The following is a 14659-nucleotide window of genomic DNA, read 5'->3' as shown; positions in this document are numbered from 1 at the left end:
TCGGGGCATACGAGACCAAGTTTTTCTTTTTCCATTATGATGGCATCTGCCACTTTAGGGAGCCGAGTAGGTCTTCCCTTTTTGTACTTAGTGATTTTTTTCTTTTCTTTTTGGAATTTACTTTCTAACAATCTTTCTTGTCTCTTCGCAGGAAACAAGTCGACTAGGTTGACAGATCTCTCTGACTTCAACCTAATAGTTTCATTCGATAACCTACCAGATTATTGTCGCGATGTGAAACTGCTCGTGACAACCGCAAATTTGAGGAAGTACAGCTTCTTCAATTCTGAAGCGACTTTGGAACCCTTACTTCGTAAGTGTCCGCAGTCTTTTCAAATTTTTGCTATTGCATATAGCGAACTCTTTTACTAATAGTACCTACATGCAGCGAATATGTAGCCCAGAGTGCCAAGGTCATTAAGAGAGAGAGAGGGGTTCGTTTTCCCCCCGGTCAGCACCATGGAACCAACCGAGGCTGGCCTTGGCGAAACCCCTATTGAAGGAGCGCAGGTAGGAGCACAACCACCTACCGAACAACCAGCGGAATCATCTCAGCCTACGATTGCACACCTAAAGCAGAAGACCATGGGCCAAAAGTCCAAGAAAAGAAGGGTGATGCAGCCCAAGGAATCAGAGTCGGAGTTGGAGGGCTTGGGGGTGCAGCCGTGGAGGTCGTAGTCCTATTAGGCTTTTTGCTCGGGAGGGAGCTCGAGGTGTGCGATCGAGGTTACATTGGTCCATCCGCGCAGGGGACAAAGGGAGGTCGCGGCCTCCGGGAGGAGAGAAGGAAAAGGGTTGGCTGGCGAGGTGCCATCTGCTTTAGGAGCTGACACATCAGTGTTGGACTCTATGGGTAAACTTCCAAAGAACCTGCAGTTGGTAGTGTTCACCCTTTTAGAGTGCCAACTTGCCAAAGTCTTTGAAGAGCTCGTGGCCTCCAACCTTGCGAACCTGATGATTAGGGCGGTTCAAATGCAAAGCTAAGTAAGACGGTTTGTCTTCGTTGAGGACTTTCCAATACTTTACTCTTTTCAAGGAAATAGTCTAATGCTTGCTTATTTCAATATGCAGTCTTTGCTCACCATGCACCTGGCCCAACAAAAGGTCCAACTGCAAGCTGTCAGGGGACTCTTCGAGCTGAAGGAAGAGAACACGCAGCTGAGGCGCGACTTAGCACCTACGAAAGAAGAGTTGGGCCTGAACATCGTTCAGATGAACCAGTACATGTCGGAGAGGAACTCTGCTCTTCACATGATGGACTTCTAAAAGGCCAAGCTAGAGAAGAGGGGAGATGAGCTTAAACAACTTCAAAGGATAATGGCCAGGCACCAAAGAGGCTGGCGAGAAAAAGCCAGAGCTGCGAGGGAACTCCGAGTTGGCCTTACGGGCAGAGGAAAAGAGTTCGATTGTGGGAAACTTCTAAGAAGTAGAGAAGGGCACTCGAGGTGGACCTGGAATTATCCCAAGGGTGGGTCACTTCATTAACCGAAGAGATGAAGCGACAAGAATTGGAAATTGAGAGGAAAGCTGCTAACTGGCCGATTCAGTCCATTTATGCCCTTCGGCCAAAAAACCCAACTATGGACCTCACCGACCTTCTGGATGATTACTAAAGGATCCTTGCCTCCATGGCGAGAGCCAATGATGAGGAAAAAGGTCTAGGGCCTCACCTGGAAGAGGATCAACCTAAGAAGTATGTCCAGGAGGACCCGACAGCTGACCAGGTGGTCGACGACCAACCTGGAGATACCGAGGTCACACCTTCAAGGCCTAGGGACAAAGACCAATAATCGCTTCTGCCTTTATTTTTCCCACAACCTTGCTTTTGACTGCCCTTGCATATTCTCTTGTACTTAGAAATTTATGAATAGAATGATCATTTTTTAAATTATTTGTGAGCACTTATAATCTTTCGTACTTCACAAACATTACATATGCGAATAGGGGGACGTCCTCTAGCTATTTGCGATATTAAATTATTTGTGAGCACTTATAATTTTTTATATTTCACAAACATTACATATGCAAACAAAAAGATAAAAACAATGTGAGGAACAAAATCATACCTTTATACAAGATGAATTTGCCTTAAAAGCGATCTTAATTACAAAGCTTTCAAGGGACTTTTTACGAGGAAATTAAAAGAGTGAGTTCGAAATTACTGATAATAGGGGCGAAGATGCTCAGCATTCCAAGCACGCGGTACTTCGGAACTGCTTAGCCTTTTTAGGTGATAAGTCTCCGATCGTATCACCTTAGCGATGCGGTATGGGCCCTCCTAGTTCGGTCCCAATACTCTCGCGCTTGGTTCCCTTGTACCGAGAAGGACTTCTTTCAAAACCAGGTCGCCAACCTGAAAGTCTCTTCTCCTAACTTTAGAGTCAAAGAATCTTTTCGCACGCTGCTGGTACGCTGTTATGCTTAACTAAGCTTTGCTGCGGTGTTCTTCAACTAAGTCTAGACTTGCACGCAAAAGTGTTTCATTGTCTATTTCATTGAACAGATCCCTCCGAAGTGAACCAGCCCCCACTTCCATTGGGATCATAGCCTCGCAACCATATGCTAGCGAGAAAGGCATTTTTGAAGTAGAGGTTCTCGAAGTTGTCCTGTATGAGGAGTTCTGAGAGGTCGTCAACCCAATTTCCTTTGGCAGCGCCAAGCTTAGCTTTCAGAGTATGCTTGATGGTCTTTTTGATAGCTTCAACCTGGCCATTGGCTTGCGGTCTTGTGACTAAGGCAAACTTTTTATGGATCCCCAGCTCATCGTAAAACTGCTTGAATTCCTCGTTGTCAAACTGCTTCTCATTATCAGAGATGAGTGTATGAGGAATTCTATAACGGCACACTATATTTTTTAAGACAAAGTCCTTGAGCTTCTTGGTAGTGATCGCGGCCAAGGGTCCAACTTTGACCCACTTGGTGAAATAATCCACCGCGATCACAGCATACTTGACTCCTCCCTTTTTGGCTAGCATGGGTTCAATAAGATCAATTCCCCACATGGAGAATGGCCAGGGGCTGGTCATAGTTATTTGTTGGTGGGAAGGAGCTCGCGGTACGTTCGTGAACTGCTGGCACTTGTCACACTTTTTTACAAAGTTGAAGGTATCCTCTTGAAGCAGGGGCCAGTAGTACCCTTGACGAACAACTTTGTTAGCGAGGGATCATGCAGTAGTGTGATTACCGCAGATCCCTTCATGTATCTCCCTCATGATATAGGTTGCTTCCTCATCGGTTACACATCGGAGAAGAGGAGCGCTAAATACTTGTTTGTACAACTTATCTCCTATGAGTGTGTAACGAGCAGCTCTGGTTCACAGGGTTCTTGCCTCAACCTTGTCATTGGGCAAGGTCCCATCTCAGAGATACTGAATAACTGGGGTCATCCAGGAAACTGATTATGTCGTAACCACAACCTGTTTGGGCGAGCAAATACTAAGGATCTTTATGTACCGAGCATGAATACTTTTTGGGGCATTTGAGTCCAGCGATGAGGCTATTCTTGCCAAGGCATTCGCAACAAAATTACTGTCTCTAGGAATCTATGTGATCGTGAAGTGCTTGAAAGACTCGAGTGCGGCTTTAGTTTTTTTTAGATAACTGATCATGTTTTCTTCCTTGGCTTGATACTCTCCCAAAATCTGATTAACAACCAGCATGGAGTCACTGTGAATACTGATCGCGCTTGACCCCATTTCTTTTGCCAACCACAGACCAGCGAGTAGTGCTTCATACTCGGCCTCGTTGTTGGTAGCTTTGAACCTAAATCGAAGAATACTGTGGATGCGAGTCCCCTCGGAACTAAAAAAGAGAAAACATGCCCCGACCCTTTTCCTGTTCGAGGATCCATTGACATAGAGGCTTCAGGTCGATAGATTCTGAATAGTTTCCTAGGTGACTTCACTGAACTATTGCTCGAATTCCTGAATCGGTTGGTATGAAAACTCCGAAATAAAATCGGCAACAGCCTGCCCTTTAATGGTTGCCTTTGGTCTGTACTGTAGATCGAACTGACTTAGTTTCATCGCCCACTTGAGTAACTTACCCGAAGCTTCTGGCTTTTGGAGGACTTGCCTGAGTGGGTAATTGGTCAATACATGAATAGTGTGGGCATGGAAATAAAGTCGCAACTTTCTGGAGGCGATCAGCAAGGCATAAGCTAATCGCTCCATTTCTAGATACCGCATTTCGATGTCTAGCAGACGCCTGCTCGCATAATATACTGGTCATTGGACTCTGTTTTCTTCCTGAATCAGAGCTGCACTGACCGCATGCTGAGAGACAGATAGATACAGGAGAAGAATTTCTTGGGGGAGTGGCTTGGACAGGAGAGGTGGCTTTCCAAGGTGTTCTTTTATGCTTTGAAAAGACTATTCGCAGTCCGGAGTCCACTCAAACTTCTTGTTAGCCCTGAGTATATTGAAAAATGGCAAGCAACGATCTGTTGCTCTTGATATGAAGCGACTAAGAGCCGCTATTCATGCATTAAGACTCTGAACCTGTTTTCAGTTGGTCAGGCTCCTCATATCAAGGAGAGCTTGAATCCTTTCGTGGTTAATTTCTATTCCCCTTTTGGTTAACCATATACCCCAAGAATTTTCCCGAGGATACTCCGAACAAACACTTTAGGGGATTGAGCTTCATTCTATACCTTTGGAGTATACTAAACATCTCAACGAGATGTGCTATGTGATCTGAAGCGATATGCGATTTGCCAGCATGTCATCAACATAGACTTCTACTGACTTTTCGATCTGCTCGGAAAACATTCGGTTAACCAACTGTTGGTAAGTCGTCCTAGCGTTTTTTAGACCGAAGGGCATAACCTTATAGCAATACAGCCCCCGATCTATAACAAAGGAGGTATGCTCTTCTTCCAGCGCGTACATCAGAATCTGATTGTATCCCGAGTAGGCGTCCTAAAACTCAACAGCTTGTGTCTGGAAGTGGCATTGACGAGTTGGTCAATTCTCGGCACTGGAAAGTTGTCCTTTGAACAGGCCTTGTTGAGGTCGGTGAAGTCAACGCAGGTCCGCCATTTGTTGGTAGGCTTCTTTACTAAGACCGGGTTGACAACCCAACTTGGGTAAAGTGCCTCCAGGATGGACCCACTCAAAAGGAGGTTATCTATCTCGACTTTTAAGGTGGCATACCGCTCGGGGTCCATTGCTCTCCTCTTTTGGCGAACCAGTCTGACTACACTATCAATATTCAAGCCATGACATATAACATTTGGGTTGATACCAACCATGTCAGCATGAGTCCATGCGAATACGTCAGTATTTTCCCCAAGGAAGCTTGTCAGGTCGTTGGCGAGCTGAGGGCTGAGATTACTCCCAATCCTCAACACTCGGGTCGGCTCACTTTGATCGACCGATACCTCGGATAGGTCCTCGACCAGCCCACTATGAGGGCATTCATGGATGCGAGGATCCATGTCATCCTCAACTGGGCCAGGCTGTGGCTCGATCCTGCTGATCACCATTGCCTGCTCAAGGATGCCAATTGGTGCTCTCTTTCCCTTGCACGCCATCTACACTGCCCTTACATAGCAGTTGCGAGATGCGCGTTGAGATCCATTTACTTCCCTTATCCCCGTCGGGCTTGGGAACTTCATTTTCAGATGGTATATTGAGGTGACTACCTTGAAGTTTCGTAGTGGAAGTCGTCTCAAGATGCCATTGAAAGCGGAAGGACATTTTACTACTAAAAACTTAGTCATTTAAGTTAGATCATTGGTTTCTCCCAACGTGACCTGGAGCGAGATCATCCCTTTGGGAATCAAATGTTCGCTAGTGAAACCGTATAGAGGGATAAAGGCAGGCTATACATCTGCCTCATCCAGTTTCATCTTCTTGAAGGCCGCTGAAATAAAATATTCACAGCGCTTCCATTGTCCACCAGCATCCTGTGGACTTCGCATTGACCTATTTTAGGCGTGATGATGAGAGCATCCTTATGAGGATGATGTAATCGCACTGTGTCTTTCTCGGAGAAGGTGATTTCCTCCTCTCTACGAACCTTGGTGGGTCGCGGCGTCATGCTATAACACTTATGGGGTCATGACGAGCTTCCCGAACATACCTTTCCTGGGCACCTCAAGAGTTTCCCATGGGTGTGGTCCTCCAAAAATTATCCCTACACTGTAGAGACCTTTGTAACCACGACACTTCTTCCTTGGTTCCTCTTGATTTTTCTCTAGAACGAGAGCTGAGTCATCAACATACTCTTTGAAGTGCCCCTGTTTAATGAGGTCCTCAATTGCTTGGTTGAGGGCCCGACACTCATCGATATGGTGCTTATTATCCCAATGATAACGATAGTACTTTTTATTGTTTCTGGCTGAGGGGGGATCCTTTATGGGCTCAGGCTCTCCGAGCAAACTGGCCTCCTCTGATTTATCCAGAATAGCCGATACCGAGGCATTCAGAGGAGTGAATTGACTCTTGTCACGATCGCGACGAGGAACTGGGGCATAAGATTTCTTGGGCTCGTACCACTGCTTCTTTTCTTTTCGCTGATCATCATTAGCCCATCTGCGATTAGCCTTCCCATTGTCCCCCCGATTGGGAGCACTGCCCGATAGACCGGGGTCATAGCGACTAAGAGCTATCACAGAACTTTTGATCTGGAGGTACTTTTTAGTAAGGTTGTAGAAGCGAGTGAGAGAAATATCATCCTCAGATTGTAGTTCCTTCCATAAGTCTGTCTGCGGGCAAACTCCCGCGATGATGAGAGTCCGAATAAACTCTTCGGGAGTATGAGCCACTTTGTGGAGCTCCTTGTGGAACCTGTCTATATAAGATTGGAGGGGTTCATCCCTCTCCTACCGTATATTGCTCAGGTAGCTTAGCGACATTGAGAACTTTCTGTTCACCTGGAAGTGTCTCAGAAATGTCGAGCTCATTTGAGGCCATGAGCTGACCGATCCTGCTGGAAGCAACCTGAACTAAAGCTTGGCATAGGTGGTAAGGGTTACTACCAAGCAACGACATTTTGCCAAGTTAGAGACTTGGTGAAGTTCCATGAGTTCGTTGAACTCGTATAAATGATCCTGCGGATCAGAATTCCCATCGAATGCTTGCATGTCCAGTATTCTGAATCTCGATGGGAGAGAGGCAATTAACACTGCTGGAGAAAAGGGAGATGCCTCTACGACTTGCCCTTGCTTATTCTGCTAAGCCTTGAGCTGATCCAAAGCTCGCTGTAATTCCTCAATCTGAGGCAGTGGAGCTTCCTAGGGATCACTTTTCGCAACGTGGGTTCAACCCTCACAGTTGCGGTTAAGGAAAGACCACATATCGGACTCTTCCTTAACTTGGTTGGAATCTCTGACCAATCTCGGCACACGCTAGCTAGAGCCGTGTGATTACATCGTGTGATTCGGGGAGTCTTTCTGACCTCCGCGGTGGTACGAACTAACCCGCGGAGGATGGGAATCCCCTGCACGACGATGACCAAAGTCGTCATTCTAGCGATATTGGGAATCTCCCCACCTTGCACCTTTATGGGAGTACCCGTGCGTCATGGCGCGGAACGGCTCATGCTGCGACATATTGTCGAGTCGCAATGCCACGGGTAATCTACCCGGGGCGTGATTGGTGTTCGCTAGTCTCTCAGAGCCCTTGGGTCCGTTGTGCGCCACTTGCTTTCCTTTTCTCTGACGCGCTACAATGCGCACAGTGTGAGCTTTCGCCCTTTTCTGCGCTTTCACGCGACCTGCAAGCATTTTTGGCGATGGCACCTCCTCATTGGATTTGAGTGGCATGACCCGATCCAATCAGTCTAGCCTTTGGCGGACCATTTGAAGAGTATTATTGAACCTCTTGAGGTAACTCATGACGGTTGGGTCGAGCCACGAGCTTGAAGGAATATCCCCCGTGATATTCTGCTGGATTGGCGGCACTTTGGGAGAAGTGTCCTCCTGGATCTAGGGGATTTCTTCATTGCCATGATTGGTTTGCTCAAATTTGAAACCGCGAGCCATTTGCTGTTTTGGGACCGATTAGTCAGAGATTTTTTTGATGAAGAGTAGATACTAAATCAGGCTTTCCTTCTAGCGTCAAATTGTTGATGCTTGATTTTGACACCAACTACTCGCACGTGTAAAATGCTAAAATGACTTAGAAGTTACATGTGATATGAGGGGATTGAATCAAATGAAAGGTGAAGAGCAATATTTAAAGTGGTTCGGATGCTCTAAAGCGAATCCTACGTCCACTGCTATTGTATTAATAAGAGAGAGATCAGGTCGTGTTCCACGAGCTGAGTTACGGTTTAGAGAGAGAGAGAGAGAGAGAGAGAGAGAGAGAGAGAGTTATTTCAGCTAATCCCCCCAAATGAGAGGGAAGTCCTCTATTTATAGTGAGAAAGTTCAAGATAATGATTATGAAAGCTACAAGTGGGTAGGTGCCGTGCAAATCCTTTCTTTGCATCTCATTGATCACCTGCCCGAGGGATTTCCTCGATTAAAGCAAGGCTTTGACACGTGGGCAATCTCCAGCCGCTTGCTGGCCTAGCACTCACTTACTGCACTGATAGGAGCCATGCCACTTGCGCTAGGCGCAACGTGGCCGCACCTGGACGGCGCAAAACCCTTCTGAACTCTGATAATCCTTTACTGACGAGGCTCCACGCCAGCTTTACTTTTTCCGACATAACAAAAATTAAAAAAAAAAAAATTCATTAATTATTAGTATTTTGTTTGATGGTGTTTTTCCTTTTTAAGTAAAATTAATAACAAACTAATTTTTAGAATTAAATAGTTGATTTACTTAACATTGGAAGCATATATGTACTTGTATAATAGTCAATGGTATTTATATAATTTAGTGGGTTTAATTATAAGAATATATTCTGTTAATTTAAAGAATAATTTGTGAGATGATAAATTTCATTAATTTCTAAATGTTATACTATTTTTTGCTTATTTTTTAAGTATCCCAATTCCAATACAAAGAGTTTATAATATGATAAACTTTTTTTTTCCTTTTTTGTGACTGGGGCTGTTCGAGTCAATTTGTGCGTACTTCGATAAATCTTTAGGTTCTTGAAGTTAACGATTAGATAAACTCTCTAGTGGTCACCACTTGACCACTATTAGCAATCAAGAGGAATCAAATTCAAGACATTTTGAATATTACACCTAAGAATCCATGTCGTCCCACTCAGCCACCCAAGAGTGATTATGTGATAAATGTGTTGTGAAATAAAATGAGAAACAAGAAGAGAGAGAGAAAGGTATGGTTGGCCATGAATACTCGTGCGGGCATGTGTATTCACATGCTAATGTTTAAAATTGACTTGGCTACAAAATACTTCATGTGAATTCATGTGTTAATAGGATTAACATTGATTGTGTGACATGGATAATAATTTTACATAAATTAAAAAAAAAAAATTATGAATATGTTACCGTAGTACATCTATGAATTCGTTGCCTTTTGTGAAAATAACCCTAAACCCTCATTAAAAAAAAAAAAAAAAATTATTATTATTATTATATTATTATTTGAAAGTATAATTAAACATGAAATTTAAATTGTGTGTAACATGTTAGAAAATTATTATATTGAAACATTATTCACCATTCATTTTTCATACCACAAATTAACATGTCTTTAGCTTAGAAAATTAATTTAATTTATTAATTTTTATTTTTGATAAGCTTAGCAATAAATGTTACCTTTATTTATTTTTCATACATTAAATTTAAATTTATCATTGCTCATAAAACTAATTCTTCGATTATCATTAGAAAGCATTTTTTGTTTTCAGATTTAGATAGTGTTTTCAGAAGATGATAGTGAAAGCGTTTTCAAATTTTAAAAATATAGAAATAAATTTTTATTTTAAATTTTAAATTCATTTTTGAAAACAACACCTTAAACACATAGACGCCAAATCACCCTGCATGTTGTATGATAGACTCTTAATATTTTCGTAGTTAACTAAAGTTGAATATCTATGACAAATGATGCAAATTTTCAAATTCCGTTGCTGATTTTAATTTTTTACTTTTTAATTATTTTAGTTTTGGCTTTTTTTTTTTTTTTAAATTTTTTGGTTTCTAGTTTATTTTTATTTTATTAAATTATTTTTTAGTTTTTTTATAATAATATTTATTTTTCAAAAATATTTTTTATCCTTTTCCGTTAAATTTAACGGTACCTAACATAGTTATGTTACTTTTTCTTCACTATTTTGAATTATGTCTTAGTATCCATATTCAGCCATTTCTATCTATTCAAATTTTAAATCAATTCAATTATATTTATATATCAATAAAATAATAAATATCCCTTCATGTACACATTTTTTCTACTAGAGAGTTAAAAGGTTTTAGGTTTTTTTTCCCCTCATTTGTGCTATAGATAAAAACATTGGTAATTATTGTTATTTGATATTAAACATTATAATATAACCCTCCCCATAAAATTACTATTAATTTATAATATAAATAATTTTTAAATTCATCATAATATTTAAATTCTTTACACATTAAAAAAAAAAAAAATAACAGTATCATTTAAAGAGAGATTTATTTCACTTCAAATTCATATATTTAACAAAAAAAGGGTTTCCTCCACACATAAGGTTTGTTATAACAAAATGTTTTTGAAATTTTAGAAATAACATAAATCCCTTTTTAATTAGTGAGCCCTTTAGAATTTATAAAATGATGAATTAATTAATATTTATGAAATTACCTAAAACTATTTATTTAACCAGTGTTTTAAAAGCCAATTCAGGGAAACCTGACAAAGTGGTCGATCTCAGTTGATCGAGGGTGAAACCTGGCAAAGTGGTCGATCTCGAGTTGATCGAGGGTGAAACTTGGCAAAGTCGTCAGGTCTTGGGTTGATCGGTGGCCAAAAGTTTAAATCTAACAAAAATACCCTGAAATGACATGTAGTTTCTTATTGTGAAATCTAGCAAAAACACCCCGAAAACCACCGTTGGCGTTCACAAATAGGGCATGTTTCCAACGAACTCAACACTAGTCTCCTGACCAAAACCCATCTCCTCTTGGTTTGCTTTCCCAATCGCTGGCAACAGCGGGCTTTTTCCGATGACATATTTTGTGTATTTTTAATCGATTCACTCATTAGAAATCACCTCTGTAGCCATCATTGCACTTGTCGGTCATTCCTCTTCAAAAACTCTAAAATTCAAACCTTCAATTGTTTATGAATTGTGTCCTAATTTAGAGTTTCCAATAAATAGGAAAATTTGTAACTCGAGCCAGTGAAGGCCCTAGTCCCGTGAACCAGTTCAACCAGTTAGGTGGGCCAATTTTAAAACACTGGTTTTAACACAAAAATGTTAATTATAAGAGAATTTCGTTATTATTATATGATAATACACATACATCATCTCATATAATATTCTCGTACAATATTATGTGACAAGATATGATGATAAAAGTTTAATTTTAACTTTAAATTAGTTAATTATCTTACCGCATAATGTTGATAAAAAATATTATATGGAAATGATGTATAATCTTATATATCTTTGTAATAGTGTGTTATTTTATTCCCCAACAAAAGTTAAAAAAAAAAAAAAAAAAAAAAAAAAAAAAAAAAAAAATCTCATCTTCTTCCCCATCGCGCCTTCATCTTCAATAAACACCATTCATCTCAGATAGATTGTCCTCTATCTCTCAATCCATAACAAAAGTAATGAATTTGCTCTCTTCTTTTCTAACTTCAAATTTTCTTATCTCTTTTCACCATTTCTAAAGCCAAAGCTCAGAACTTTTTCTCAAATGGAGGGTTCAATCTTCCCCAACAGGCCTCTTCATCCAAGCACTCCAATAAAAAAACCAAGTCCACCAAACCCTCCTCTCAAATTCAGCTCTGCAACTCTCCCTCTCCCTCCCCCTTCACAATCTTCTCCTTCTTCTTTCCCCTTAGACTCTCTCCTTCAACAACTTCACCATCTCTCTTCCCCTCCCAACAACTCCAAACCCTTCAAGTCTCTCCACATTTCTGCTCAGAAAAGGCTTAAAAATGTGAACTTGAAGAACCCCACTTCAGTTTTGGCTCCAAAGTTTGAGGACAAGGAAGCTGAGGGTGTGAGTGAAGATGGGGGTCTTGATTTTTTGTCCAGAAAGGGTAATTTGTTGTTTAATTCAATTATGGAGTGCCCTTTGAATGGTTTGAGTGATTTGTTTGATTCTTGTAAGTTTGAGTTGCTCGAAGTTGATTTGGTTGGTATTTTGAAAGCATTAGACGTTTCAGGGAATTGGGAAAGAGCCCTTTTGTTGTTTGAGTGGGTTGTTAGGAATACTATTATTGAAAATGAGAAAGTAGATAAAGAGGCTGTTCAATTAATGGTTAGAATTCTTGGGCGAGAGTCACAACATTCAATTGCTTCAAAACTTTTCGATGCAATTTCGATTGAGGAGTATTCTTTGGATGTGAGGGCTTATACGAGTGTTCTTCACGCGTATTCTCGGATGGGGAAGTATGAGAGAGCAATAACTTTGTTTGAGAGATTGAAGGAGAGTGGATTGAGTCCTACATTGGTAACATATAATGTCATGCTTGATGTTTATGGGAAGATGGGGCGGTCGTGGCATAAGATTTTAGGTCTTTTGGATGAGATGAGAAGCACGGGACTTGAATTTGATGAATTTACTTGTAGTACTGTCATATCTGCTTGTGGGAGAGAGGGTTTGTTGAATGAAGCGAAAGAGTTCTTTGATGGACTGAAGTTGCAGGGATATGTACCGGGAACTGTAACTTATAATTCTTTACTACAAGTATTTGGGAAGGCAGGGATTTATTCTGAGGCCTTGAGTATTTTGAAAGAAATGGAGGATAATAATTGTCCCCCTGATTCTGTGACTTATAATGAGCTTGTGGCTGCTTATGTGAGGGCGGGATTCTGTGAGGAAGGGGCTGCTTTGATAGACACCATGGCCAGTAAAGGAGTAATGCCGAATGCTGTTACCTATACTACTGTAATAAATGCGTATGGAAGAGCAGGGAGAGTGAACGAGGCTTTAAGTCTGTTCGACCGGATGCAGGAGTCGGGTTGCGTTCCTAATGTGTGTACTTACAATACTGTTCTTGGGATGTTGGGGAAGAAATCAAGATTAGAGGAGATGGTGAAGATACTCTGTGAAATGAAATCCAGTGGATGTACGCCAAACCGTATTACATGGAATACTATGCTTGCTATGTGTGGTACTAAAGGTATGGACAAGTATGTGAATCTCGTCTTTCGAGAAATGAAGAGTTGTGGTTTTGAGCCTGATAGAGACACGTTCAACACTCTGATTAGTGCTTATGGTCGCTGTGGCTCGGGAATTGATTCTTCAAAAATGTTTGAGGAGATGATGAAGGCTGGCTTTACTCCATGTGTTACATCTTATAATGCACTTCTGAATGCTCTGGCTCGACGAGGGGACTGGAAAGCAGCGGAATCTGTCATTCTTGACATGAAAGCTAAGGGCTTTAAGCCTACTGAAACCTCGCACTCAACGATGATCCATTGTTATGCGAAGGGCGGGAATCTGAAGGGTATAGTAAATCTTGAGAAAGAAATTTACAATGGCCATATCTTTCCTAGCTGGATGCTTTTGAGATCCCTTGTTCTTGCAAACTTCAAGTGCAGATCACTAGAGGGTACGGAGAGGGCATATTTAGAACTGCAAAAGAATGGATACAAACCTGATTTGGTTATCTATAATTCGATGCTTTCGATTTTTGCCAAGAACAACCTGTATGACCGGGCCCATGAGATGCTGCTCTTGATCCGTGAAAGTGGACAGCAGCCTAATCTTTTCACCTACAATAACTTGATGGACATGTATGCCAGAGGGGGAGAGTCTCAGAAAACAGAAGAAGTCCTTAGAGGACTAATAAAGTCTGGTGGAAAGCCTGACCTTGTTTCTTATAACACTGTTATCAAAGGATTTTGCAGACAAGGGCAGATGCAGGAGGCTTTAAGAATTTTACATGAAATGACCACTGCAGGCATTCGACCGTGCATTTTTACTTACAATACCTTTATAGCAGGCTATGCTGGACAGGGAATGTTTACGGAGGTAGATGATGTGATTAGCTCTATGTTTCAGCATAATTGCAGACCCAACGAACTGACCTATAAGATTGCTGTGGATGGCTATTGTAAAGCAAGAAAATATAAGGAAGCCATGGACTTTGTATCGAAAATTAAGGAGATGGATAAGTCCTTTGATGAGGAATCAGCACGAAGACTTTCTTTTCGTGTTCGCGAGAATTTGGAATCATGATTTTCTGAAGTATTCTTATTGGGTTCTTTTTGTTTAATATATGAACTGTGACACAAGCCTTTAAACCAACTCACTGCCTCTCAGTTGAGGTAGCTGTAATTAAGAGCTAAAGAGAGTACTTTTTTGTAACATAAGGCATTTCAGGCATCCCGGAGAAGTAACTGAAGTGAGGCATATGTATATGCATCCTTACAGTGATCTTTTGATTCTCAAATTTCAGCATTGACACTCTTGGCTTATAAACCAGAAGAGCTCATGATGGGAGACAGAGTCACACAGAACGATGATCGTGCTTCGATATTGAGAGTATTTTGTGGAAGACTTTGCACTCTTGGCTTGTTGTACCATGGAAGTCTTTCTGGCAACTTATATGCAGTTCAAATGTTTGTGCCT

The 14659-nt window shown here is 41.3% G+C and overlaps 1 protein-coding gene across 1 annotated transcript; it reads left to right on the top strand.

Moving 5' to 3' along the window:
- The first annotated feature begins 11770 nt into the window (after positions 1-11770).
- LOC116116277 (pentatricopeptide repeat-containing protein At2g18940, chloroplastic) lies at positions 11771-14305 on the top strand. The gene has a single exon (XM_031402378.1). It carries the CDS (start codon positions 11771-11773, stop codon positions 14264-14266), a length of 2496 nt encoding a protein of 831 aa, XP_031258238.1. The 3' UTR covers positions 14267-14305.
- Positions 14306-14659: the final 354 nt, after the last annotated feature.

Source organism: Pistacia vera, unplaced genomic scaffold (assembly GCF_008641045.1).
Source record: "Pistacia vera cultivar Batoury unplaced genomic scaffold, PisVer_v2 Contig769, whole genome shotgun sequence".
Taxonomy (NCBI): domain Eukaryota; kingdom Viridiplantae; phylum Streptophyta; class Magnoliopsida; order Sapindales; family Anacardiaceae; genus Pistacia; species Pistacia vera.
Note: the sequence above shows the minus strand (reverse complement) of the source record. Positions and strands in the feature narration are given on the sequence as shown.

Excerpts from the sequence above, each read along its gene's own strand:
- LOC116116277 (XM_031402378.1), top strand. The coding sequence starts at position 11,771 with ATGGAGGGTTCAATCTTCCCCAACAGGCCTCTTCATCCAAGCACTCCA.